Here is a 24,982-nt window from a genome sequence, read left to right as displayed (position 1 = left end):
TATCTATCTATCTATCTATCTATCTACCTACTACCTACCATCTATAAATTATCTATCTATCTATCTATCTATCTATCTATCTATCTACTATCTATCTATCTATCTATCTATCTATCTATCTATCTATCTATCTATCGTCTGTGATAGTTTGAATAAGAATGGAATCCACAGGCTGGTGTGACTGATGCTGCTTGCTTCTGAGTCAAGCAAGAAGTAAGCTCTCAGCTACTGCTCTAGACCATGCCTGCCTTCCTGCTGCCATGCTCTACTCCGTGATGGTTATGACCTCACTCTCTGAAACTGTAAGGCCAAATAAACTCCTCTTTCTTCTATAACCGCAGTCCTCAACCCATGACTCCCACTATCAGGTAACTTGGGCTAGACTTGCAATGATTCTCAACCTGTGGGCTGCGACCCTTTTGGGGTTGAACAATCCATTTACAGGGATCATATTTCAGATATCCCACATATCAGATATTTATATTACGATTCATAATAGTAGCAAAAATACACTCATGAAATAGCAACGAAATAATTTTATGACTGGGGGGTCAGCACAACATGAGGAACTGTTATTAAAGGGTCACAGCACTGGGAAGGTTGAGAACCACCGTTCTATAACTTGCATTAGTCACAATATCTATTTGCAGCATAGAATAGTAAGTAAGACACTATCTGTCTGCCTGCTATCTATCATCTGTGTGTCTGGCTGTCATCTATGTATCATCTATTCATCCATCCACCCCCATCTAAGTACATCCACAGACGGTGGTTTATAAACTCCAGAACGGGCACGTCTGGCTTTGTCTAAACATTAGCAAATCTGTCTACTGATCCCAGCAATTTTATTCTCTAACCTAACAAAACAGAGGCTGCAAGAAAAGATTCTGATGTCATATGACTCTGAGCTTGACACCCATCCACTGCTATGTCCCTTCTGTGGGACCTTGGCTAAGTTATCTGACTTTTAAGACCTTTAAGTGCCTCATCTGGAAACTGAATCTCATAATAGTGTGACTGGTAATAGGAATGACAGTAATAATTCCAGGCCACTAACCAAATTTAAGGTCCTTTCATCTGTCTCTGCTGTTAGACTTTCTCATTCCTAAGTCATCTGGTTCCCAGGTACTTCTATCCAAGACTGGATTAGCAGTCATCATTGTCAGGTGGAGCTTACTTGAGACATCTACAGGAGCCATGTGGTACAGAGAGATCTGACACCAGGGACTTGGACATTCCTCACCCCTTCATGATATCAATCTGACCACTAAGCAGAGAATCCTACTGCTGCCAGCAGATACAAAGTTCCATCACACTGATGACAGAGGGCATAAGAGGACCCTCAGCAACCAGTTGCTACATCTCCCCCAGTCCCACATAACTGTGTGAAGAAGGATACACCAGGCCATAGATGAGGACTCCTACAATTATTATCAGGCCCAGTGGGGTGCAGGAAACAAGTGGGTATATTGGTGGCCTGGAATCCTGCTCAATCTGAACTGTCAGCAAAGCCATACTGCACATGCGTGATATAAGGACATGTCTCATGGTGGTACCCGGTCACACCTGAGCTCCTGGACTCTAAGACACAGTAGGCAATCCCACTGGGAGCAGAAAGGGCATTATGAAAGGAAGAGGGAACCTAGTTAGGACTCAGAATTCATATGAAAGCTGTCTCTGAAGGCTGAGCTCTTCCAAGGCCTCCATACCTGCCATCTTGCCCATGGCACATGGGTCACATTTACTAAACTACTTTTTACCAGAAAATCTAACTTAGTCTTCTTGTCTGACTTACTTCCTGGAGGGCAGATGGGCAGAATTCCATTGCATCTCCTGTGATGTACCATGTCACATAAGACTTTGAGGCAAGTCACAAAAAACATTCGTACTTTGTTTGGGTTGTAATGCTGTGTCTGTCTGTCTGTCTCTGTCTCTGTCTCTCTGTCTCTGTCTCTCTGTCTCTGTCTCTCTGTCTCTCTCTCTCTCTCTCTCTCTCTCTCTCTGTGTGTGTGTGTGTGTGTGTGTGTGTGTGTGTGTGTGTACAGAGGCCAGTGGTCAACCCAAGAGTCTCTCATTGGCCTAGAGTTCATCAAGTCGTATATGTTGACTGGCCAATGAGTCTCTGCCTTCCAAGTTCTGGGATTAGAGGAGCACCATGATGTCCAGATTTATTTTCCTAATGGGGCTCTGGAGCAAGCACTTTACCAGCTGATACAGCTCTTCCCACCCACTATAATGCCTCTCTAACATGCAAAGTCTAAAGTCATAAAGACAATATCCTACAGCTCTTCTTAACACCCCAAAGGCCGTGGACCAGTTGAGACTGATGGGGGCATTGTTGAAGACTAATGGAACACTTCCTCCAAAATGTGTTTTGCACCACCACACTGAGGCTTGGGTCCCTGGAACCCTCAGAACCTTAAGAGTGGCCACTATGCAGGGGCTCTGCCCCCTCATAACATGCTTTCCAAAGCCATGGGCACCCTCCATTGTTTCCATGGAGGTTCTGAAAAGATGATTGGATGAAGTCCAAGGCAAAGGGCACGGGATGGGCAAGTGCAAGGGAGAAGAGTGGCCTTTTGGGCTCTGGACATGGACTGCATGTCCTCAGTATTCCTGAGCAGAACAAGCTGCCTTCTGGGAAGGGTGGAACAAAGAGAGGAGAATTATCACTCAACAAGCTGCCTCACGACCTACCCTGGGAGTTATCTTATGACCCAGGGTAAACAGGGAGGCAGATATTTCTCAAAGTGAGACACATAACATCTGGGGACTCACAGAAATGGTTTTGGAGGATAGCCGAAGGAAAGCTTTAATTATTATTTATTTATTTATTTTTAATTTGTTTATTTATTAAGGATTTCTGCCTCCTCCCCGCCACCGCCTCCCATTTCCCTCCCCCTCCCCCGATCAAGTCCCTCTCCCTCATCAGCTTGAAGAGCAATAAGGGTTCCCTGACCTGTAATATAGAATATATTCAATACAATGCGAATATGTGTATGTGTGTGTGTGTGTGTGTGTAGATACATATTCATACCTGCATGTACACAGGCATAGCTCTTCAAAGTTGTGATTTCACTAATAGGACTTATGATATAATGTCTTTAAACTTTGACCTCACTGGAATCTTGGATGGGATCTTTCCCATTGTGGGAAATAATTATTAGGTGAAGACATGGTTCAACCTTGGATACTATTCCCTGGGTGCCGTTGTTGTTGTTTGTTTGTTTGTTTTTATGACAGAACCTCTCATTGGCCTGAAGCATGTAATGTACTGGCTGCTTTTATATTAATGACCCTCCACCCATCACTAGGGGATAAACTGGTCCCCATGTATGAGACAACTCTAAATGTCTTCAGGACTTTCTCAGATATCCTCTGAGCATTAAAATTAAAACTAAAAGAGTGTGCAAAGAATTAGCAAAAGCAGAAGAGAGGACATGGGATTCTTCTCCTCCTCAGAGACACACTGCCTATCCTATTCTGCCATCCCTGGGTCTGCTCCTCCCTAGGGCAGCTATACTGGTCTGCACCCTGGGACAAAAAGACAGACAAGTAGAGAGAAACCACAAAGATACAGTTCACTGCTAAGGATGGGCTTCTTAACAGTCAGGCCACCTTAAAGCCAGGTGGGTTTGTGAGTCTATTTGCTCTCATTGGGAAGACTCAAGCAGAGATGCTGCTGAGTGGCCAGGACCCAGGGCTGGGGGAAAGCAAGGGAAAACAGGTGGTATCTGCCAGCATGCCACAGAAAGCCCCAAAGGGCTGTTTCTCGTCCATGAAATGTGCAATATGTTTTACTGTGTCTGACAGCTGGAAAGTGTTCTCTCTGGGGCTCAGAAGGAGGCCCACTCTATCCTCCTTTTCTCTTTGCTGTCTAACCCAGGCATGGAGCTAAGGAGGCCATCAATTCAAAGACACGATACCTTCAAGGCTGGGAGGAAAGGCTGCACTACTGTGGTATAAGAGCTTATGCACACCCAGGTACCTTGATGTTCTGATTATTTCCTGTGACTCTCACCAGGACTCTGCCAGGTGGCATGTTCTAGATGTCCAAGGAATGACTTGGAGTTCAGAGTCTCAAAAATGTCACAAGGCTAGAAGACACAGAAGTGTATTCTACCTGGGTCTCAGTGACTCTGGGGCAGATACCCAGAAAGAAGACACAAGGTCCAGGCATGTCTTCATCTCTGGACTCATAGGTCATCTGCCCTACACAGAAACACTATTGCTATCTAGATCATTCAGAATATTCCAGTATCCAAGCAGACAGAAAGTGCAACTTCCTGCTCTGGGAGCTGGGTCTTGCTATTACAATATCTTTGGAGACCCATTAAGAGAAAGCTGTTGCCAGCCAAAAGGCTGGAGTCTATCTTTGAGTGGATAGGTGTCGTTGTCTGATCCCTTAAGAGTGAATCCAGGTGAGATGGCCAGTTACCTGGCCAAGAGACCACCCTTCAGAAAGGCGAGTCACCTTAAGTCATGCTAAAGCGAAAGGAGAAATAGTTAGCCCTCTGATGAGATAATGCACTTTTTCTTCCCAGATTCCCTGCCCCTTAGTGCAGTCCCTACAAGCCACCATGCAGTTCCTTTGGGTCTGCCTACCTCTCTCAGTCAGGACTCAGAAAGATGTCACTTTCCCTTTCTTCTCCTGTCTCCTCCTTTCAGATGTCACCCAGAGCCCAGGCACTCTTTCTCTGGAACTTTGGGTAATTTTTCCCACTCGTCATCTAAAGCCCTCTTCCAGCTGTGTAGCTGCTTGTCCACTGCATGACTGCCCTCTATGCTGGCTTCCCTCAAAAGGCATGGCCCTTTCTTTTCTCTGTTTCTCTCTTCAGGGCAGCTGCCAAGCGCCACAGCTTGTCTACCTGAGAGCTTTCTTTTAAACTCTAATAAGACTGTTTCTAAGCTTTGAGTTGAGCCCGTTCTTCAGTTCCTTTTGTTGACAACACTAAGACTGTCAAGAGGAGCCCCAGTTTCCCCGGCAGCGCTGGATGACTCTAGCAGGACTCCCCACATTTCCAGTAGCATTGTGCACCAAGTGTTCAGGAGCAGAGTCCGTCCAATCTGGAGCAGAGAAACAGCACCATCTTTGACCGGACATTCCTGTCTCTGATCTCCCTCTGCAGTCACCTGCTTCGGATCACTAAGGCAGGGGGATGCCTTCCGTGACCTGCCTGCATATATGTGTATGCATACAGAATTCCACGCATGTATGCACAATCTACCAGCGTGGTTACACCTGGCAGTGCACACCACACACACAAATGAGGCAGGAGGGCATTGTGACATGACATGTCCGTCTGTCCCTTCCGAGTCCCTCGGGGCTTGGAGGACACACAGAGACGACCACACTGTGTGTGGTCACTGATCACAGAACCTCAGGAGAACGATAAGAGGCGAAGACCACGAGAGGCACTCACCTGGGTCTCCAGGGTGATCAGTGGACTCGGGTGTGGATCCTGTGGGGAGAACAGAGAAGACGCTCATAAATGGTGAGAGGAGGGGAGTCAGCTTCCAACCTGAACATCGCAATCAACCCAGCTTGCTCTCCCGGTCAGGGGGGGCGGGTCAGCCTCTGTCTACCCCATGCTCTGAGGGCTTCAGAAGTTGACCCAGTCTGCCCCCTACTGAATCCCAGCTTTCCTTTCCGTTTCTAAGCCATGAAAGAGGCCCTAGATTGTCCATAAGAAGATCTGCTAAACAATGAAGTGCTGAGAAGAAAGGGGTGAGTGCAGATTCAGTCAGGAAAGCGCTCGCTCCACAAGCATGAGGATGCGGGTTAGAGCACTGGCCTAAAAGACTAGGGCGGGGATATGCACCTATAATCTCAGAGCTGGGCATTGTGGCAGGCAGATCCTGAGGGCACTGCCAGCCAGCCTAACCTACTTGGTGTGCTCCATGCCAATGAGAGACCCTATCACAGAAAAGGGTAGATAGTTCCTGAAGAATGATAGCTGAAACTGTCCTCTGACACCCAGACATTTGTACCAGCACACACGCATGCACCATGCACCCATAAGGTATTTATAAGAACACCATGTACCCACGTGTGTGTGTGCAAACACACACACACACACACACACACACACACACACGTATACAGACAAGAAAAAGGAAAAGCACCTTTTCCATTCATCTCCAGTGTGTTCAGTGCCCTACCCCTCCCCCACATGAAAGAGACTTGGGTCCATAATAGAATTAAACATAAATACAAAGTTCTGGTTCATAACAAGATTGTGAGATTATGTCTAATCCTATAAGAATAGAAAGACATGAGAAAGAGAAAGAAAAGGAGGAGCCGATTCCTGTGTGAGTAGCACATTCCAGCATGCCAGGAAAGATCTTTTCAGGCCAGAGAAACATCCCATTCACTCAGTCTTGACAAAAGCCAATTGACTGGGGATGCTGGGTGGTAAAGTCTGGGGTCACAAAGCATAAATTCTGGGTCGGGGGAGGGACAGCTGGAGGAGGCACTGACTAATGGGAGCTGATGGCATTCCTCCCCCCAGTGGTTTCCGAGGAAAACAGGAAGCCCAGCACATAAAAAGGCTATTTCTGTCTATACCATGTCTGCTGGGAACTTAACCATCATATGTGTTCATGATTCTGGGAAAACCGCCTTTGGCCAGTTCTACAGAGAATAGCCATGCTTTTAGGCCCTGGGTAGAAACCCAGCTTAAAACTTGGCTCTATCCAAACAGATTTTCCAATACAGGCTTCTAGGAAGGCTCCCCTTCTCTAAATACCATGAATAAAAGGGAGGGAAGACAAACTGTAACAGTCTCAACTCCTGCTGGAGAGGAACGACCATTTGATTGAGAGAGAGACAAAGACAGACAGAGAGAAACAAGATAAAACCTAGGGCCTCATGTATGCTAAACAAGCACTTCCCTCCCCTCTCTTGGATCTGTATTTTGAGGCCGGGTCTCTGTAAACTGCCTGGGCTGGCCTGCTGAAACTCACTGTATCCCAAGCTGGCCTTGAACTTACATTTCTCTTGCCTCCGTTTCCTAAATTGCTGGGCTCACAGGCTTGCATCATCAAGCCGGATAGCTTTTGCTTCCTTTAAACATATTTTAAATTATTTTTTTTTGAGACAACGTCTATGTAGCCCAAGCTGGCATGATACTTGATATGCTGCTCAGGCTAAACTCAAACCCACGGCCATTCTTCTCTTCTTGGGACTTCAGGAACACACTACCAGATCACCCATCTCCTTTCTCAATCTCTTTGGCAATTATCTTCCTCGTGGCACATTTGAGGCATGCTCTCAGGCACATTTTGACCTGTGGACTTCCCTTGAAGGTAAAGACTTCATCTTCCCCCAATTCCAGGTGTTGAGTCCAAGTCCCAGCACATCCCTGGCACAGCTCAGGGATGTTGCCAAGGAGACACCTCGCTCACTCTGGCTTTCATACCAGCTGAGCACAGCAAGTCCTTGCACTGAGCAAAACACTAAGATGAGCTTTCTCTTCACTCTGCAATATTGCAAAGCTGACCCAAAAGGAACTAATGAGGGGTCTTGGAGAAACAGCTTAGGCCTTGCCACCGTTCTCTCTCCTGCCCTTTTCCCAGGATAGGATTCAGCTATGACCCACCAGAACTCAACATTTACTGAGCTACTTAGGGTGAAGGACACAGCCTCACTATTCTCCCTAACCTTACAGAGACCCCTCTAACCACATGCTTATTTTTTCTATGATCAATGATATACAATGCTGGAGAGCTGAGCCTGGCTCCCTGTCGAGCAGCCACACAGGGCAGGACCCAGTTTACTCTTGCAGAGACAGATTCAGCCTCCCCATCTGTGGCTGGCAGCAGACCCTGGGAGCAGCAGACCCTGGGCACAGCAGACCCCAGGAGCAGGATCCTGTTTGACCCACACTGTGAGAGTACATAGCCCCGTCTTCATGTCACCACCGGGGTGAGCATGCTTGTCTATTCTAACTGTCCCTCTGCCCATATTCATTGAGATTTGAGTCAGAACAGAAAAGCTGTAGCTCACTCTCAAAATTAGCCACCTTCTCCAAAGCCAAATCCTAGCCAGTGCTGCACGGGGCATTGGGTGAATGCCCAGATTAATTAAGTCGTGCTTCACAGCCCATTTGGCTATTGTCTGGGGCTTATGCTTCGTTGCTCAGAATCCCAAGACAGCGACGAAAGGGGGAATGCCATCCCGAACCCCTTAAGAACGATTTCACTGGGAAAGACCTTCCTTGGAAAGCCAAGGAAAATCTCTGCCAACTATGCGGATGATATCAAGTGACTGGTCTCTTGACACAGCGCAGCCTCTACTCTTTATCTGGGGTTCCCAAATCACAGACCCTGTCACACACAGTCAGGAGTCCAAGGCTCATTTCAAAAGCTTCTGGGAGAGGGAGCACAAAGGGTCCTTATTTAGGATCTTAATTAACTGGCCAGGAAGTGGATGAAGCACTCACTAGGGGCCTGTGTCATTAACACTGGGCTGTTCTCATGCCAACCACACTTCCTTTTCCTCTCTGGGTGCACACTGAAAATGTGAGACTTTCCCTAACCAGCAGGGTCCCGAGGACTCCAGGTAAGGCCGCATATCTGTGAGGTCTCACTCACAGTAACAACCTCTTTAATTGGAAAGGCTAACGAAGTGGAACTGGGTCAATGATGCCGTCTGCCTAATCCATCGTGTCTGTCTAAATTGGGACTCTTAGGTTTACAGTAGAGTAAATTCCTGTCTGTCAGAGAGAAGGCTTTAGGAGACCAAAGGGGAATTTGCAACGTGCTTGCCCGATCCAGTGGAGTGCTCCTGGAATCGTAATGAGGATGCAGGACCACAGAACCTCCTGTGCTAAGGAAGGCCCTTAAGGCACCTATTGCAATGACAAACTGGAGAAGGCGAGCGGAGAATGGAGGAGAGCGAATTAGTGACCCTTGTTCCTCACGGCCTCCTAGAGTCACACTCTGTGGCTGTGGGACTTTGAGGTTGATTATGGCATGCTGCCCTACAGCCTCAGCTTGGCCAGGGCCACTTCACTTGGTCCGCGGGAAGTTTATCAGGACATGTCATCCACAGAAGTGAAAGATATGCTTGAACACAACCCTCTGTGGTTGTGTCATCTCAAGAAGAATATGACTCAGGTGGCCTGCTGGTGCAAGGAAGTGGAGACCCATGTGGAGAGACATGGAACCAACCTGCAGCTTAGACTAAGCCTAGTTTAGACCAACTGACCTCTAACCACCATGAAAGCACAAAGGAAATACATGATGCTATTTTCATGCACTGAGTTCGAGGTCATTTGTTACACAGCATGACTGTGGTCATATCTAACTGATATACTTTCTAAACACTGACCTTGAGAGAACTAAAATATATTGCCAGAAACCCCCACAACCTTGCAACTCACTTTTCTTAAGTCTACAAATGCATTCAAAGGAAAAAATAACCTAGAAAACTATAACAAACAACTATCATTTATCAGGGTTGGGCCCTCTGCTAACTGCACCATGAATGACATGAAGCGAGATGCACTTGGCCATGAGGACCCTGCATGGCCTCTGAGGTCACCTTCTGTATCCTCCAGGATTCTTCAGAAGGAATCACTAGCGGCCAATAAACACTAAAGGAGATGTCCACTAAGGATTCTCTTTCCCCGTGAAGATACAACTTCCATTCCTTGACCTTATTAACTTTATTACTTAATCAAGGCTTAGAACAGTTAAACACTGCTATGGGAGCATTCCTTGTTCAGAATGCTTGGAGCCAGAAGTGATGTTGGAATTCTGAGCATCTGCAGTAGTTACATGAACAGACCTGATGCCGCCTTTTCCGATGTCAGAGAACTAGGTTTGGAAGGAAGGGGATGCTTACAAGCAACAGCAGCTGATGTCTGGTGAAATCTTTCCACACTCCAGGTCCTGGGCTTGCCTCCTATACAGCCACCATCTCATTTCCCCTGCAACAACCCTCAGATGATAAGATAGAGGATCTGGTGGCCAGAGAAAGCAAGAACAACCTGCCCAGGTCACAAGGGAGAGCGCCGAGCCACAGATAGTCCTTTCTCTCATGGAGAATATAGCCCGAGAGGATAGCCCCAGTTGGAAAAAGCCATCTTGCACTTGAGCTCATGTCTACTGGAGACACATTCAGCAATAGGCAATACCATCTCAACAAACACCAGAACCCCCCACACACTTTAGTATCTGTATACATGTATACATCAAAGATACCATTAAGAGAAATTAACACGGATGCCATGACCACCCCGTAGGATCAAGTCTTCTGACACATGAGGTTGATCCCTGCCACTAAGGGACCTTGAGGAGTTAGCCAGGTCAGGCCACATGTGCTTGCAGAGTTCTATGCCAGCAGCTTGCACTGTGCCTGCCGGTCACCACAGGGAAGCCAGGCATGAGTCAGAGAGACTCTGTGTACAATTGCCTCTGGCTAACTGTTCAATCCGAGGAGAGTCAGATCGCAGCCTTAGAGAAATGAAACTCATCTGTCCACCACCAGTTTTGTTCATAAGGACAGGAAGCTGAACTCAAATACTGTCTAGTCTGTGGAGACCAAAGGCCAGCTTCTAACAAGCAAGTAAACTCCAGTAGAGAAAGTAGGGAGGAGGAAGGTGAGCCTCTGAACCCCAACCCTGCACCAAGCACTTCTCTGTTTTTGGTTTTGCTCTAAGGACATGACAGGCAGTTTGTTATTGGACATTAGGCAATGGCTTGGGGCGGAGGTGACAATGACTCATGCCTTCCACACAAGCCCTATGAAGTCAATGGGCCCTTACAGTACACCCTGTGTCTCAACCATTCCCATGAGATGTGTCTGAAGACTAGCTTGGCTCTCTCTCACTGTGAACCCTGTGACTGTGAGTAGAAACTGAAAAACTTCCACCATGGAGATGTGCTCTAAGCAGGGGCAGAGCTCCACTGGTTCACTGCTTACTATTAAGCACAGATCCCTGGATTTACCTGTCAGCACCATATGGCCTAGGTGTGAAGTTACATGCCTGCGATCTCAGCGTGTGGAGGCTATAGGAAGACTGGAAGCTTGTTCAAGGCCATCCTCGGAGACATACTGAGTTCCAGGCCTTGTCTCAAAAAGAAAAAAAAAATGCCTTTAATTTAGTTATCTAGCGCTAACTAGAAGGACTAAAAACATCACCCCCAAACACCCCAACACTCCAGAGACACAGGCTTGCCAGAGGCCACCAGTGGAAGCTGAGTCTGGAGACCAAGTCAGAAGCTCTCTTTTCTCCTTTCCTCATTGCTGTGACCAAACCCCCAATAGAAGCGATGGAGGGAGGAGGCTGGCTCATGGCTCAGGGTGGTCTGTGAGAACACAGGGAAGGCGCGGTGGAGTTTATGAAAGCAGGGACCTGTGGGTGTCACTCCTTGCATCTTGGTGGACCAGAAGGTACATTTTTCACTAGAAGGTTCCTCAACCCCATAGACCAGTACCACACGGTAGGATCAAGTCTTCTGATACATGAGGCTGGGCAGGGGCATTTTACTTCCAGATCAAAATGCCTTGAAAGACACTTTAGTTATATAGACATGGGTCAGAGCCTGGCACAGGGCAACGGTGCTCAGGGGAAGAGAGGGCAGGTCAGAGGTCAGCTCTGAGTTCAAATCATGCTTAACCACTGTATTAGTTTGCTTGACTTGCCATAGCACCACACAGAGTGGTCGATGCAAACACAACAGACATTCATTTCCTCACTGGACTAAGTTCTGAAGCCCTAAGTCAAGGTGCTGCAGGCTTGCTTTGAAATAGTCTCCTCCGCTAGCTTACATAGACCCCTTATTACTACCTTTTCATGGGACTTTTGTTCTAATGGTTCCCTGGTATCTCCAAAGCCAAACCTCTTCTTTGTGCAATGACAGCACATTGGATTCCTCACGAAGGTGTCGTATCACTTTTTTTAAAGAACCCATCTCCAAGTGCAGTAGCATTTGGAGATCCTGAGGGTTAGAGTCTCCATGAGGAATGCTGAATGGATGCCATTCAAACTGCACCAAACAGCAGTGACCTCAGGCGAACCCTGCAGAGCAGAAGAGACTAGCTTCCCCCATAGTCGCTGTGAATGTGGAACACAGGACTTATTGTGTGGGACACATGGAGCATCCCTAATACACTCTACCTAGTAGGTATAAACCTAGAGCGACCTGGACAGACTTAGAGATACAGTGCCCTCATCTTTGAGAGCAGGAAACAGCTGACATTGTCAGTCCTCCCGAACATCCCATTAAAACAGATGTTTAAAAGATGTGCATGTTTTTAATCAACCAAATTCACTTGGATCTCTGTGAGTGTAAGGCCAGCTCGGCCTACATAGAGAGTTCTAGGCTAGCTGGGGCTATGCAGTGAGACCCTATCTGGAAAATAATGCTTGTGGTTTCAAAACAATCTTCCTTGCATCTTTCATGCCATATTAATGAACATGTTGACATATCCCTGCATATACAACTCTAATAAGGCACAATTCCTCTGAAACCCAAGGTTCCTGTAGACACCAACTACTCCATCTTAGCAAGGAGTGCACGAAAGTCACCAAAGCCATTTCATGTGTTCTCTGTGTGCCAAACAGGTACACTAGCTGTAGCCCTGCCTGAGGACGCCTCTGCTCCCCTGTCATTGATACTCATGGTGGGGGTAAGTCCGTTCACAAACAGTGCTCAGAAGGGCAAGAGACAGGACCAAAGGATTGATTTCTCTGATGCCAGACGGGCACCCTTTAACTTCTATTTCCCAAGGTAGGAACTCCCTTAATGGTATTCTAAGCAAAAGTTCAAAAGAGCTACATTTATACTGAATGCCCTTGGGCCATTCTCACCTAAAGGTATCCTCAGGGCCTCTGCCCTGTATCAGGAAGATATAACCCAGGTGAAGTAACAAAGGCAGAACTCGCATGTCGATACAGCTGGCCACTGAGTATGTTCTGCACACACGACTCTTCACACATCTGATGCTGGGGGCATCTGCGTCCTGACGAATTTTTCTGCAATACTCTAGCTGTTTATTTCTTCCTCTCCTGCCCCATGGAAATGTCCGCTGCTGGCCTCTTCTTAACACCTCCTCCCTAAAGGGATATGGTTTCTTCTCACCTCTTTCTCAAGCTCTAAACACAGCAATGGATGCTGCATAATGGCGGTTTCTCTCTAAGTCTCCTTGGGATTTCCCTGAGGACTTCTTTCACCTATATGGCCCTGGCAATGAAGGCAAGGCACAAGGCGGCCAAGTGATACTGAGTGATGAAGAAGGGTTGTCAGGGTCACAGAGCACTACCTGTCACCTCAGGGAGGTGTGTTCTGGTTTGGCTGCAGGCCAGAATCACACAGAACACACCTTGCTCCAAATTGGGATGGAGGTGAAAAACCCCACAGAGAGGGAGGGGGCATAGCAGTGCTTTCATTGTAGCAAGGCACTTCTGTCTTTCTCTTGCTACCTTTCAAATTTAAAAAGATTTGAACATGTATAGGTCTCCTTCCTGTTCAACACCCTTTCCATCTATTTTAAATCCAAATCCCTCCAGGGATCTGCAGTGAAGCTCAAGCCAGTGGAGCAGGGAGTTCATCACCCAGAGCCTGGGGCAACACGACAGAGAACTCATGGGATCTGAGCCATCACCATAATGCTTCACTCCCTCCTGTGTGGACCCTGAATCATGAAAGGTTAAGAAAACCATCTACCATTGGTATGTGCCATTTTGTTCTTTGTACCTGAAAGTGTCCACTATTCCTTAAGAAGATGGCTGTCAGGGAAGTATTCCCTGTCCAAGCACGGTCAGTGAGCTCTAGGTTCAACAAGGAATCCTGTCTTGGAACAGAAGGTGGCAGGCTGGGGCAAGGGCTGCACTGGCAAAATGCTGGCTGGACAAAGCTGAGGATCTCCAGCACCCACCTAAAAGCCAGGTGTGGCAATGGGCATCTGGAACCCTAGCACTGGGGTAAGGAGTCGGGCCGGCTGGATCTCAGGGCTTGCCTGGCAGTCAGTCAGTCTAGTCAGTGACATTCAGTGTAAGACTGTTCCAAAAACCTAAAGTGGAGAAATAACTGAGGCTGACACCTTCTGGCAACCTCCAGACCTGGACACGGACCTTCATGAACAATTGCTCCCACAGACGAATGCGCATGTGCACATTCACCACACCACAAAAAATAAATAAGGGCATACGTCTGGACACCGCTTACAGTAATCAGACATGAGGGAGCATTAGGACCCTCCTCAGTGTAGGGCCCTGTACTAAGCAAGCCACTGAAATCTCATGTCTGCGAGGTGACATTAAAAGCTCATCTATCAGATGGTGTAACTGATGCTTGGACCATTAGTAGGTATCTCTGAGGGTCTGGCTCTGAAGTGACTCTCCAAAAGGATCATACAGTGAAAGGTTGGTCCCTAGGTGGGAACGTGACTTGGAGAATATTTGGAGAAGAAATATTGGGTAATGCCTAATGAAAAGAAGTAGATCATGGAAAGAGCAACTCCTTGGAGTTGCTTTCTCTCCCTGTCTCTCTCCTTCCTTCCTACCTGCCCCGAGCCTCCTATACAATCTCACCATGCTACCCTGCCGCAGCATGATCCCAGAATCACAGCCAGAGAACTACGGATGCAGCTTGTGAAACCATGAGCCAGGACAAACCATCCTCCCCCTCTGTTGTTCCCAAAGGATGCTAGCCCAGCTACGGAAAAGCAGCTGATGCAATGGCAGAGCCAGCACTTGGACCACAGGGCTTGGTGCCATGGATGCACTTGTTGACCACTATGTGACAAGTGTCCTCAATAGTTCACAGCCACACGACCAATGGGAATCACCAACCCCATTTCACAAGCTTAATGGTCAGTGCCTAGTAGGAACCCACAAGGGCTAGGGGACTGGATCAAATGTTCCTGCTCTCCCCATTTCCTTGCTGTGGGTCTTCGAGTTAATGATTGTGACAGTGAATTAAATTATAGGGACTGAGGAGCCAGTTAGAAAATATGTTTACCCCACAAGCATAAAGCCCTGAGTTCATTCCTCAGAGCCATGTTAAAAGCTGGGGAGGTGGACACAGGAGGATTCCTGCGGCTCACTGACCAGCCAGTGTGGCCTACAAAGAGCTCCAGGTCTCTGAGGGAGATCCTGTCCCCAAACATAAGATCGGTGGGTCCTGAGGGGCAGCACCCAAGGGCTATTTATGCCTTCCATGTACACACTCACTCATGACGGGACATACACATACAAAAACACGTGCCTACACACTCAAGAACAACAATAATAATGAGGGCAACAAGGATATCTCATCCTTGCTGTGGAAATCGACGGAGATGGTGTCCCTAGCCTGACTCAGCTTTAGCCCAGAGTGGGAAAGTCAGAGTGGCAGTCTTCCTCTGAGGACAGTTACTGTCACTTCACAGTTCCCTTCGTTTTAAGTTAAAAATCACTTCAGGCCACAAAGAGGCCCCACGATGTAGCAGACTCATCTCTACCCAGTGCCACACAGACAGGAGCTCTTGACTGGGCTTCTGAATATGCTCCTCCAGTTATGCACGGAAGGACATCTTCCAGGAGCTGGCCACACAAGCCATGCCCCAAGCTTAGCTCTGTCATGAGCATTTCCCGGGCACCTACCAATTCTGCATTCACTTGCTGGGATGGCCAAGATGGCAGAAGCCATCCTGGAACCAATGTCACTGAGGTTATTTCCTACCTGGTGTTTGACGCTATGCTGTGTCCTGTGGCTTTGGGGACTGGTAAGGAAGGGCTTTGTTCCACAGGAACAAAGGATTTGAACCCAGATGTGAGATTAAGAGCAAAAGAGCAAAAGAAGAGAACTTAGAGATACAGGTGTGTAGCTACATCCCTCTGCGGGGCCTATGAGGGTGTGTGTGTGTGTGTCTGTGGTGTATACATATATGGTTTTTGAGAGAGCAGCTCATGAAGTCCAGGTTGGCCTCAGACTTGTTACATAGCCAAGGATGACTGTGAACATCTGAGTGTCCTTCCTCCAGCTCCCAAATACTGGCATTACAGGGGAGTGCACAATGCCCGATTTGTGCGCTGCTGGGGATTGAACCCAGGGCTTCGCAGGTGGTAGGTAAGCCCTCTCCTAAGGGAGCCATATTCCCAGTCCATCATGAAGGTATTGCTCAACCATGACGTGGCTTCAGATTCTCAATATGGCAAATGAGCAGACATCATAGACAGACTCCATCTTTCCTCTGAGATTGACTTAGTGACCGCTGACCTCAGTCTAGCCTCCTGCTTCCTGGTGAGTCATGTGAGAGCCGGGAGAGAAGTGTATTTCCTGAGGGCTACCTCCAGTCTGAATCAAAATTCAGTATGGCTGGGAATGGAGCCAGTGGTAGGTCATTTGCCTAGCATATGATCCGTGGATTTGATCCCCAACACTGCCAAAATCGGAGCCTGGGATCCAAGTTTCTAGACGTTCCTGAGTCCCAGATTCATCCTGCTTTGCCAAAACAAATTTCTCAGCCTTCCCAGGCTCCTCTCCTTTTCTTTCTGTTCGTCTTGTACCAGTACATATTTTGTACCAAAGACACCACATCCCAGCTCTGGAAGAGTGACTCAGCTCTGCTTCATGGGTGGAACACTTCCAAGAGACCACACACAGAAATGCCAACACAAGCCAGGAGGGGAAAAACCAATTTTGAGGGCAGGGAGGAAAGAGCTCTGGGCTCCAGACTCTGGAACGGCAGGAGGTCCTCCCTGGGCTGGGAGAACAGCGAAAAATATGTGGTCACTCTGAGGACCCGAGGAAGCCGATGGTCTTTCTACATTCAGGGGTCAGAACACCTCAGCAGAGGAAGGCCCAGCATCACTTCCTGAACCACTCCCATATCTTTGTGACACCGGTGAGGTTATCAATGATGATGATGATGGTCATTTTATTTTTCAATGCTGGCCATATAATTCAGAACCTAGTATATGCTAGGCTAATCCAAGACGTGGTGTGTTACGCTAGTGGATAACTTCTTCAACATGGCCCCATCCCATCCTAGTCCCAGCTTCACTGGAGTAACCCCAGCACGATGATGGCCATCTTCACAGCTAGCATTCGCTGGTTCTTAAAAAGGCACCACAATCAGCAAGTGTCAACAATAAAAACATGAGCATCATTTTATGACATCTTCCAGCCACTCTGGCAGAACATGTATAATACTCATCGTGGGAATGAGGATGTGGCTTGGTTGGTAGAACACTTGCTTAGCATGCATCCTGAGCACTGCATAACACAGGGACAAGCTGGAATACACCTGCAATCTTAACAGTCAGGAGACACCTGAAGAGGGGTCGGACGTTCAAAGTCATCCTTAGCCAGACTGGGCTGTATACTTGCCTCTAAGACAGACAGACATGTGCAAAACAAAACACCCCTATAGTCTGGACACATGAGCAATTTCTTTCTATATTTCTACCATGATGAGGTGTTCTTTGTGACATCGTGTGTTTATTGGTTTTCCACATTACTGATATCCTGGGGTATTGTTCCTAATTTAAAGAGGTAGAACTATGGCTCAGGCAGGCAAGTGACTTGCTCAGAACCAGACAGCCAGGTGGGTTTAACCTTTACTATTTGAAAATCAACAACCAAAGAGGACCCAGGACACTTGGGTGTGGTCTGCTTTGACCTATGCAAAAAGCGACACATTTTTAAAAAGCAGTTGCAGCCATTTCAATGTTGGATGACAGCTCTGTATCTTAATGAATGCCTTTTGTCGAGATGTCAGCAGATGAGGCAAAGACAGGCAGGCCTCAGGGCCACAGCAAGAACCGCATGGCTACTGCCTCTTGGAGTCAGACAAGGACTCTGAGCTGTAGAGTCAGTCCAGTCAACCAACCTGTGACTGGGAAGCACCTAACCTCGTGCCTCCTCAACCTCAGGGTCCAGGCTTTATCTTACATAACCCCACAGGACAAAAGATCTTTCCATATCGCCTGTGGAAAACTTCTCCAATATGCCTCAATCTCACCTCAGCCCCAGGAATGAATGCCCAGGATACAGTGCTATGACCTCACAGGAGAAACAAGATTCTAATGAGAAACATGACCAATGAATGGTAAACCTCTACATTGAACTTCATTGTATGTTAGTGTGTGTGTTGCTTGTGTATGTGATTCTGTGTGCTCACACTTCTGCATGCACTTGCATAGTATGCAGTCCGGAGGTTAACATCAAGAGTCTTTCACAACTGCTCTCACTGAACCTGGAGCTCACCCATCTAGCTAGACTAGGCAGCCAATGGATCCTCTTGTCCCCACCTCAGTGCTGTGCCAACAAATGCCCCTATACGCACTGGGCTCTTCCCAGGACACTGGGGCTATGGGACCCTCACATTTGTGTGGCATGCACTTTATCAACAGGACCATCTCCTCTGCCTCACAGTCTTGTCTCAGGGGGACTGTGAGTTGGGAGGGGAGAGGGGGCTGTGGGTCAGGAGGGAGGTAGCAGGCAGGAGTAGGCAGAACAGGAAGGAGTTCCTGGTGTTCTCTGTCTGTTAGCTTCCTGCAGCCGCCTCTGCAGCTGCCTGCAGACTGTGGGGCTGTTTTCCTCTGAGCCCTGGAAGGAAGTGCTCTCATCAACCACAACAACAGACTTGGCCCAAGTAGCCAAAAACGTGCACAGCCCCCAGAGGCAGGAAGACCAAAGAAAGCCCAGTCTGAGACAGCGTGTTGCTCTCTGCTCACAAAGCTCCAGCTGAGAGAAAGGGACAGGACCAGGCAAGAGGAAGGGAAGGGGGTACAGGGCACCCCGATGTACAATGAACTCCTTTCTCTAGCGAATAAGCAACTCTCCTCAACTCTGCCTCAATGGCTTTGTTTCTGAACCGACCAATTCTGCACCCAGAAAGCCCAACTTGTCAGACCTCCTGCCAAGGTCAAGCAAGAGCCTGAGATCCCCAGGCAAGTTGATAATTGACACCCAGGGGACAACTTCTGTGCTAATTCCTGTTGGGTTGAGCCAAAGCCCACAATGCTTCTCTTTATTTCTATGCCTTTCTGCACTGGGTGGGAGGGGGACGCTAGCTCAAATGCATGCCATGCTTGGCATTTCTGCAGGCTCCATTCAGGGGACGCAGTGCTTCCTTCCCAAGAACTTCACTGAGACATCTGCAGGGGAGGGTGAGAAAAAAGGGAGGAAACAGACCCTAGTTAAAGTCTGAGTTCTCCAATGATACTCATCCCCGACGCAGTGTTGTCCCCAAAGCTCCAGAGACTCTGTGGGGAGGGCACTTGGGGGCTCTGACTACCAGAGACTTCACAGAAGTAGCAAATGAACTGGGACCAGCATGCTTCATTCAGCTCAGAAGGGCTTTGATCAGCCTGCACGATGCTGTAAGAATGAAAGCGTGACACTGAGTGCCAATCTTCACATACAGATGCAAAATTCCCAAGTTTCTTGGCAGAACTGAAGATCTGATAACACACATCCAACAGTTCATGAGGGCACTGCCCACCTGGGCTGAACAGCAACCTTCCCTCGGGGAAGAAGCATGGGCCCAGCAGTTTGCCAAGGCCTCTGTGCCAACACAATTTTTCCACTTGGGATGCTCTTGCATGGTAAGAATGGGGATTTGTGGAAGTGTGAACTGGGGTTCATAATCTCTGCCTTAGTGGGTCTGAGTCATGCCTCGTGGTTTCAGAAGGAGAAACTAGGTTTAGAGAAAAGCTTGGAACAATGGGATAAGAGCTTTCTACTAAGAAGACTTGTTTACAATGCCCAAGGATGACACAGCCTAAGAGAAGTATGTTATGATATGCCCAGGGATACTAGGTTAAAAGTAGTGAATGCAGCCAGAGAAGAAGTACGGTCCCATGGCCGCTTTCTTACCCTGATCTACACATCCATTCTTCAGAGGTTCAGTTACAAATGGAACCAAGAAAGTGAACACTGAAATAAAGCCAGCCATACAAACTTTTTGGATGCTTCAGGCGTATAGAAGCTATATTCACGTGATGCTACACTAAGTGTACAATAGCATTTTACTCAAAAGCAGGCACATAAGTTAATAAAAAAGAATCAGTTGATGAAAATGCTAATGATCGGGCTGGAGAGATGGCTCAGCGTTTCAGAGCATTGCCTGCTCTTCCAAAGGTCCTGAGTTCAATTCCCAGCAACCACATGGTGGCTCACAACCATCTGTAATGAGGTCTGGTGCCCTCTTCTGGCATGCAGGGATACATGAAGACAGAATATTGTATACATAATAAAAATAAATAAATATTTTTTAAAAAATGCTAATGATCACCAGAGTTGTTGGTGCTCACGGACTTGCCTACTGGGAGGTGGTCACAGTTTTTCAATGTGAACAATGTACACAGTCCCTACAGAGTGCTATATCATGTGGTGTGTTAGTACTGCTTGGATAACTTGCTCCATTTTCCCAAGGTTGAGGACTGACCCTTTCTTTGGATGTTTAATCGAGTCAGCTTGGGATGGGTCCATAGAACACCCTGGGTGAATACTTACTAACTCTAAATCCAATGAATCTCAAACCCTGCTAGGTTGAAATCTAATAGGCAGATGGGAGAGAGATGCTCAAAGCCCAAGATGAATGGTGGGATATTCCCTGACTGTAAGGTGAGGGACAGCCTCCCCACACAGAAAAGTGTGTGTAGAAATGACAGGGCATCACTGGTCAGTTGATGTCTATGCTAGGAAAGCAGAAAGAATATTGTTTATGTGATTCATGGTATAGGCTCTACTGGATTATATTTTATGTGTGGATGTCATAAATCTAAAGTATGTTCTCAAAGCTGGGGGGGCATACTTCAGTGGGAGAGCACACCTTAGCATGCATGAATCCTTGGGTTTAGTGTCCAGCATTACACATAAAAACTTAAAATACAGGTATGTATACACGGTCTCTTCCATTCTAAAAACTAGGAGATCTCCACATTGTCCACCTAGTGCTTCAAATTTTTCAAAGTTCTCTGAGTCACCCCACTCCTGGTACTAGTAGTCCATGTTTTAGGTATGAAGTGGGGAAAAGCCAGCATCAGGTTCCCCAAACCAACGTTGATCTCTGAGCTAGAACAGAAGCAGGAATGAATAAGAGGAAAATCATTCCAAATTCCACTTCTAGACTTTGCATTTATAATCATGCTTGCAGGAGCATCCTCAAACACCAAAAGAGGGGAATGTTAGAGTTCTTCCGATCTCACCTGCTAACTGTGTTTACATGCTAACAGTGTTTCTCAGGGACAATTATCTTATTACTAGTTCGCTAATCTTTTCAATCTTTCCAACACAGTTTACAGCTGCAGACTTCAAAAATTAAGGCTAATTACGACCCTGCTTTCTGCAGGTAGAGCAAACTGCTTACACATTTTAACAGAGTAAGAGAAAATCAGTTTGCAGACAGAAGGGGAGAAGGGCACAATGTCAAAAGTAGAGAGACGTTCTACAGCTTCTATCCATGTGCAGGTTTCAATGCCAGGACAGTGGCCCCTTAGCGTGCTCAGGGGATTCTCCCAGGATTCCCTACATATCCCAAATCATCAGGGTTCAAGCTCCTTCTGTCAAATACACAAGTGTCTGCATAAAACATGAAAGTGTGCTCCTGTTGTGCTAATGGATCTCTTGCTTAATCGTGATGTCTAATACAGTGTAAACACTGGGTAAACCGTTCTCAAGCCATACCAGAGAAGAATGTTCTCAAAAGGCTGTGTGTGTGCCTCCACCTCTCCAGCCAATCACTGCCACCAGGCTTTTTCCACAGTCAGGCTAGCTCATTAGCAGCAACATAAAACAAGCAGGCAGGTTAGCCATTGCTATGGGGAAGGATGGGATAGAGATGTAGACCTTTGTAGGTATATGTATGTGTGTAGGGAGGCCAGAGGTTGACTGTGGGTATCTGTCAAGTGCTGTCTGCTTTTTTTGTGGTTGTTGCTGGTGTGTTAAATAAGATCTTTCACTGCCTTAGAACTCAATTCTACTAAGCAGGCTGGTCAGTGGGCTACAAGAACACATCTCTCTCTACCCCTCCACTGCTGGGATTAGAAGCACACAGCAGCAGACCCACATTTTAAAAATACAATATAGATTCTGAAAATCGAATTCAGGTCCTCATGCAAGTAATGCAAGTAGTTGTAAGGTCTTTTGGTCTTGAATTTATTTATTTATTTTATTATATATTATGGTACACATGTAGAGGTCCGAAAGCAAATTTCAAATTTCAGGTGTCGGTGAGTTTCAGGGATCAAACTCAGGACAACAGGCTTCGCAGCAAGCTCCTTAACTGGCCAAGCCATCCCACCAGCCCAGCCTGTTGTTTTTGAGAATCAGAGTATGATCCTTGTACTTTGAGAGAGAGAATGGCATGAGTAACACGAGACCAGGAATGAACCTGCTCTGGTCCAATCAAGACGAAGCTTTTCTGTGAACTGACACAAATTCTCATTAGATATCATCTTCTTAGGCTCAGGGGATGGCTCAGTGCATAAGAGCACTGCTGCACAAGCACGAGGACCTGAGTTCAAATCTCCGACACCCATGTAAAAAAACAGGGGCATAGCTACAAGCACACCTGTAATTCCTGTGCTGTTGGAGGATGACAGCAGGGTCACCGGGGATTGCTGGCTGCCAGCTTAGCTCAGGTTCAGTGAGAGACCGAGTCTCAAAGGCATAAGGAGGAGAGTGATAGAGGACACCCAATGTCCTCTGGCTTCTGAAAATGTGCATGCGTGCATCGGTTCAAATGTGCTCACTAGTGCACACTCGCACATACACATACACATGTGCACACACACCCTGAGAGAGAAAGAGAGAGACAGACAGAGAGAGAGAGACAGAGAGAGAAAGTAGCTTCTTTCCAGCCACCTTGGCTATATCCACTAAGCTTTTTGTTGCACAATCATAGCTAAGGCCCCTCTGATCAGCCACGCAGCGAGACACCATGCTGAAGATTTCAAGATGAATTTCCAATAATTTCTATTTTCCATTTAGAGGGATCATCACAGTCCATACAGTGAAAGTCAAGAGGTTGCTCCCACCCAGCAAGCTTTACAAATTATTCAGTCTTCCATATTGTTATGGACGATGAGAAAATCAAGAGGGGACATGTGACAGCATATTAAAGTCTGATAAAATATCTTTCTTCTGTCTAAAATGAAAAGACTAAAAAAAAATCAATCTAGGTTAGATAAAGGTCAATTTGTAGCCCCAAGTCCAAGGGCTTGGGAAAATGACACGGATATTTGCAGGCTGTGAGAAATGAAGAGCCGGGCTGCAGCTGCAGGGAGGAACGGGAGCTCCTGCCTAGCTCACTCAGGAGCCTGGGTTCTATCTCTGCAGGAGAGAGAAGAGGGTAGAGAGGAGGAGAGAGAAAAGGAGGTGAAAAAGAGGAAGCAATGAAAGTCCCAACAGGCAAGAGATGGGGCAGTAAGATCATGGGTTTGAAACCAACCTGAGCTCCTTAGGGAGACATTCTCTCAAAAAGCATACCAGCCAATAAAATAAATGAATATCTCTGTCAACACCACCCAGCACGCACCCCTGTCCCACTGTTGGGTGAATTAAATAGAATGGATCCAGGACCCCACAGTCCACTGTCTCTTAAATCCTGTCCCAAGTATAACCAGAACACTCAGGAGTCCTCCAAACCTAAGCATATCATGTACAACATGTCTGTCTGAACCGTGAGGCGCTTGTGAGATTTGGGTACTTCCTCATCCCCATTCACACTGGAGCCATCAGCAGACAGTCCTGGATTCTGACTACTGAGTTATGCTGAGGAAAATAATCCCTTTCTCTGCTGAACTTGAGCACACAAGAGCTACAAGGAGCCCAGAGACAAGTGACCCACTACACAGATGAACAACGGAGGTTCAGCAGGAGAGAGAGGGCTCCTGACTTAGTGCTGTGCCCTTTCACCTTGGCTTCTTGCTATGACAGGGGTGCAGTGAGTCAAATACCACATAAGCTCACACACAAATACATGCGCATACACACCCAGATAGTCACACTCGTATCTTAAGAATTGAAATTTTTCCTTGGAAAGATGTAAATGATTACGAGCAAAGATCCATGCCCTTTCCCAACACGGGCTCTCACTCTTTATCTCAGGCTGACTTTGAACTTACAATCCTACTCCCTTGGCTTTCCAACTGCTGGGATTATAAGAGTGTGTCACCAAAACCTAAAGCAATGATTACTTTCCAGAGACAGCACAAACGTTGTCGGAGAAGAGTAGCTGAAGAGTAAGCAGCTAGGGAGTTTTCATTGGTAAACTGCTTGCCCTGCAAGCGTGAGGACCTGAGTTCAATCCTTAGAACCCACGTAGGGTACAGTGGAGCATGTCCGTGATGCTGGTGATGGTGAGACAGGAGGCAAAGACAAGCGGAACGCTGGTGCTCCCTCGCCTGCCAGCTTATTTGGAGAATTACCTGGTTAATGAAAGATCCCATCTCAAACAAAACATGGTTAGCTTCTAGAGAACATCACCCAAAGTTGTCCTCTGACTTTTGTGTGCATGAACACACACACTACGTGCACACTCCACACACATGCATATACACATATGCACACACATGTACAAACAAGAATGATGAAGTAAAATTAGTGCGGTATTCTCATCCTGAATGAGCTACATGGTACCTGGACGATTAAAATCAATCAAATTTCACAGTAGTGCTATCCAACACAGGGAACAGGGGAATGTCATGCCCACCTTAGGGCATCCCATGGGTAATGTGTATGGTAGGGATCCTGGACAGCGGACAACTCTGATCCGAGAGATGAAGATGGACTTTGACTGAGAGGCAGAAGGACATGTAGATGATGGTGATTAGGAGCTGGACTCTGATGTACAGCTATTGTTCCATGAGTTCATGGTTTCATTTTGGGAAGATGAGAACATGCTGGAGAGGGATGCAGTGACAGCTGTCCATCAGTCTGACAGAACTTCATCTCATTGAGCCCTACACTTTGGAACACTGAAAAGTCAAAGTTTAAATTACCTAAAGGGTATATCATTTATATCACACACACACAC

General features: G+C 47.0%; 1 protein-coding gene across 1 annotated transcript in view; it reads right to left on the bottom strand.

Annotated features, from left to right (window-relative positions):
- Xylt1 (xylosyltransferase 1) overlaps window positions 1-24,982 on the bottom strand; it is a 296,401-nt gene that overhangs the window by 202,926 nt on the left and 68,493 nt on the right. Inside the window, exon 2 of the mRNA XM_005351043.3 lies at window positions 5,424-5,462. Coding sequence (XP_005351100.1) covers window positions 5,424-5,462 — 39 coding nt within the window. The remainder of the gene's footprint in view (window positions 1-5,423; window positions 5,463-24,982) is intronic.

This window comes from Microtus ochrogaster, chromosome 8, assembly GCF_000317375.1.
Source record: "Microtus ochrogaster isolate Prairie Vole_2 chromosome 8, MicOch1.0, whole genome shotgun sequence".
Taxonomy (NCBI): Eukaryota; Metazoa; Chordata; class Mammalia; order Rodentia; family Cricetidae; genus Microtus; species Microtus ochrogaster.
This window is presented reverse-complemented; position numbering and strand designations above follow the sequence as displayed.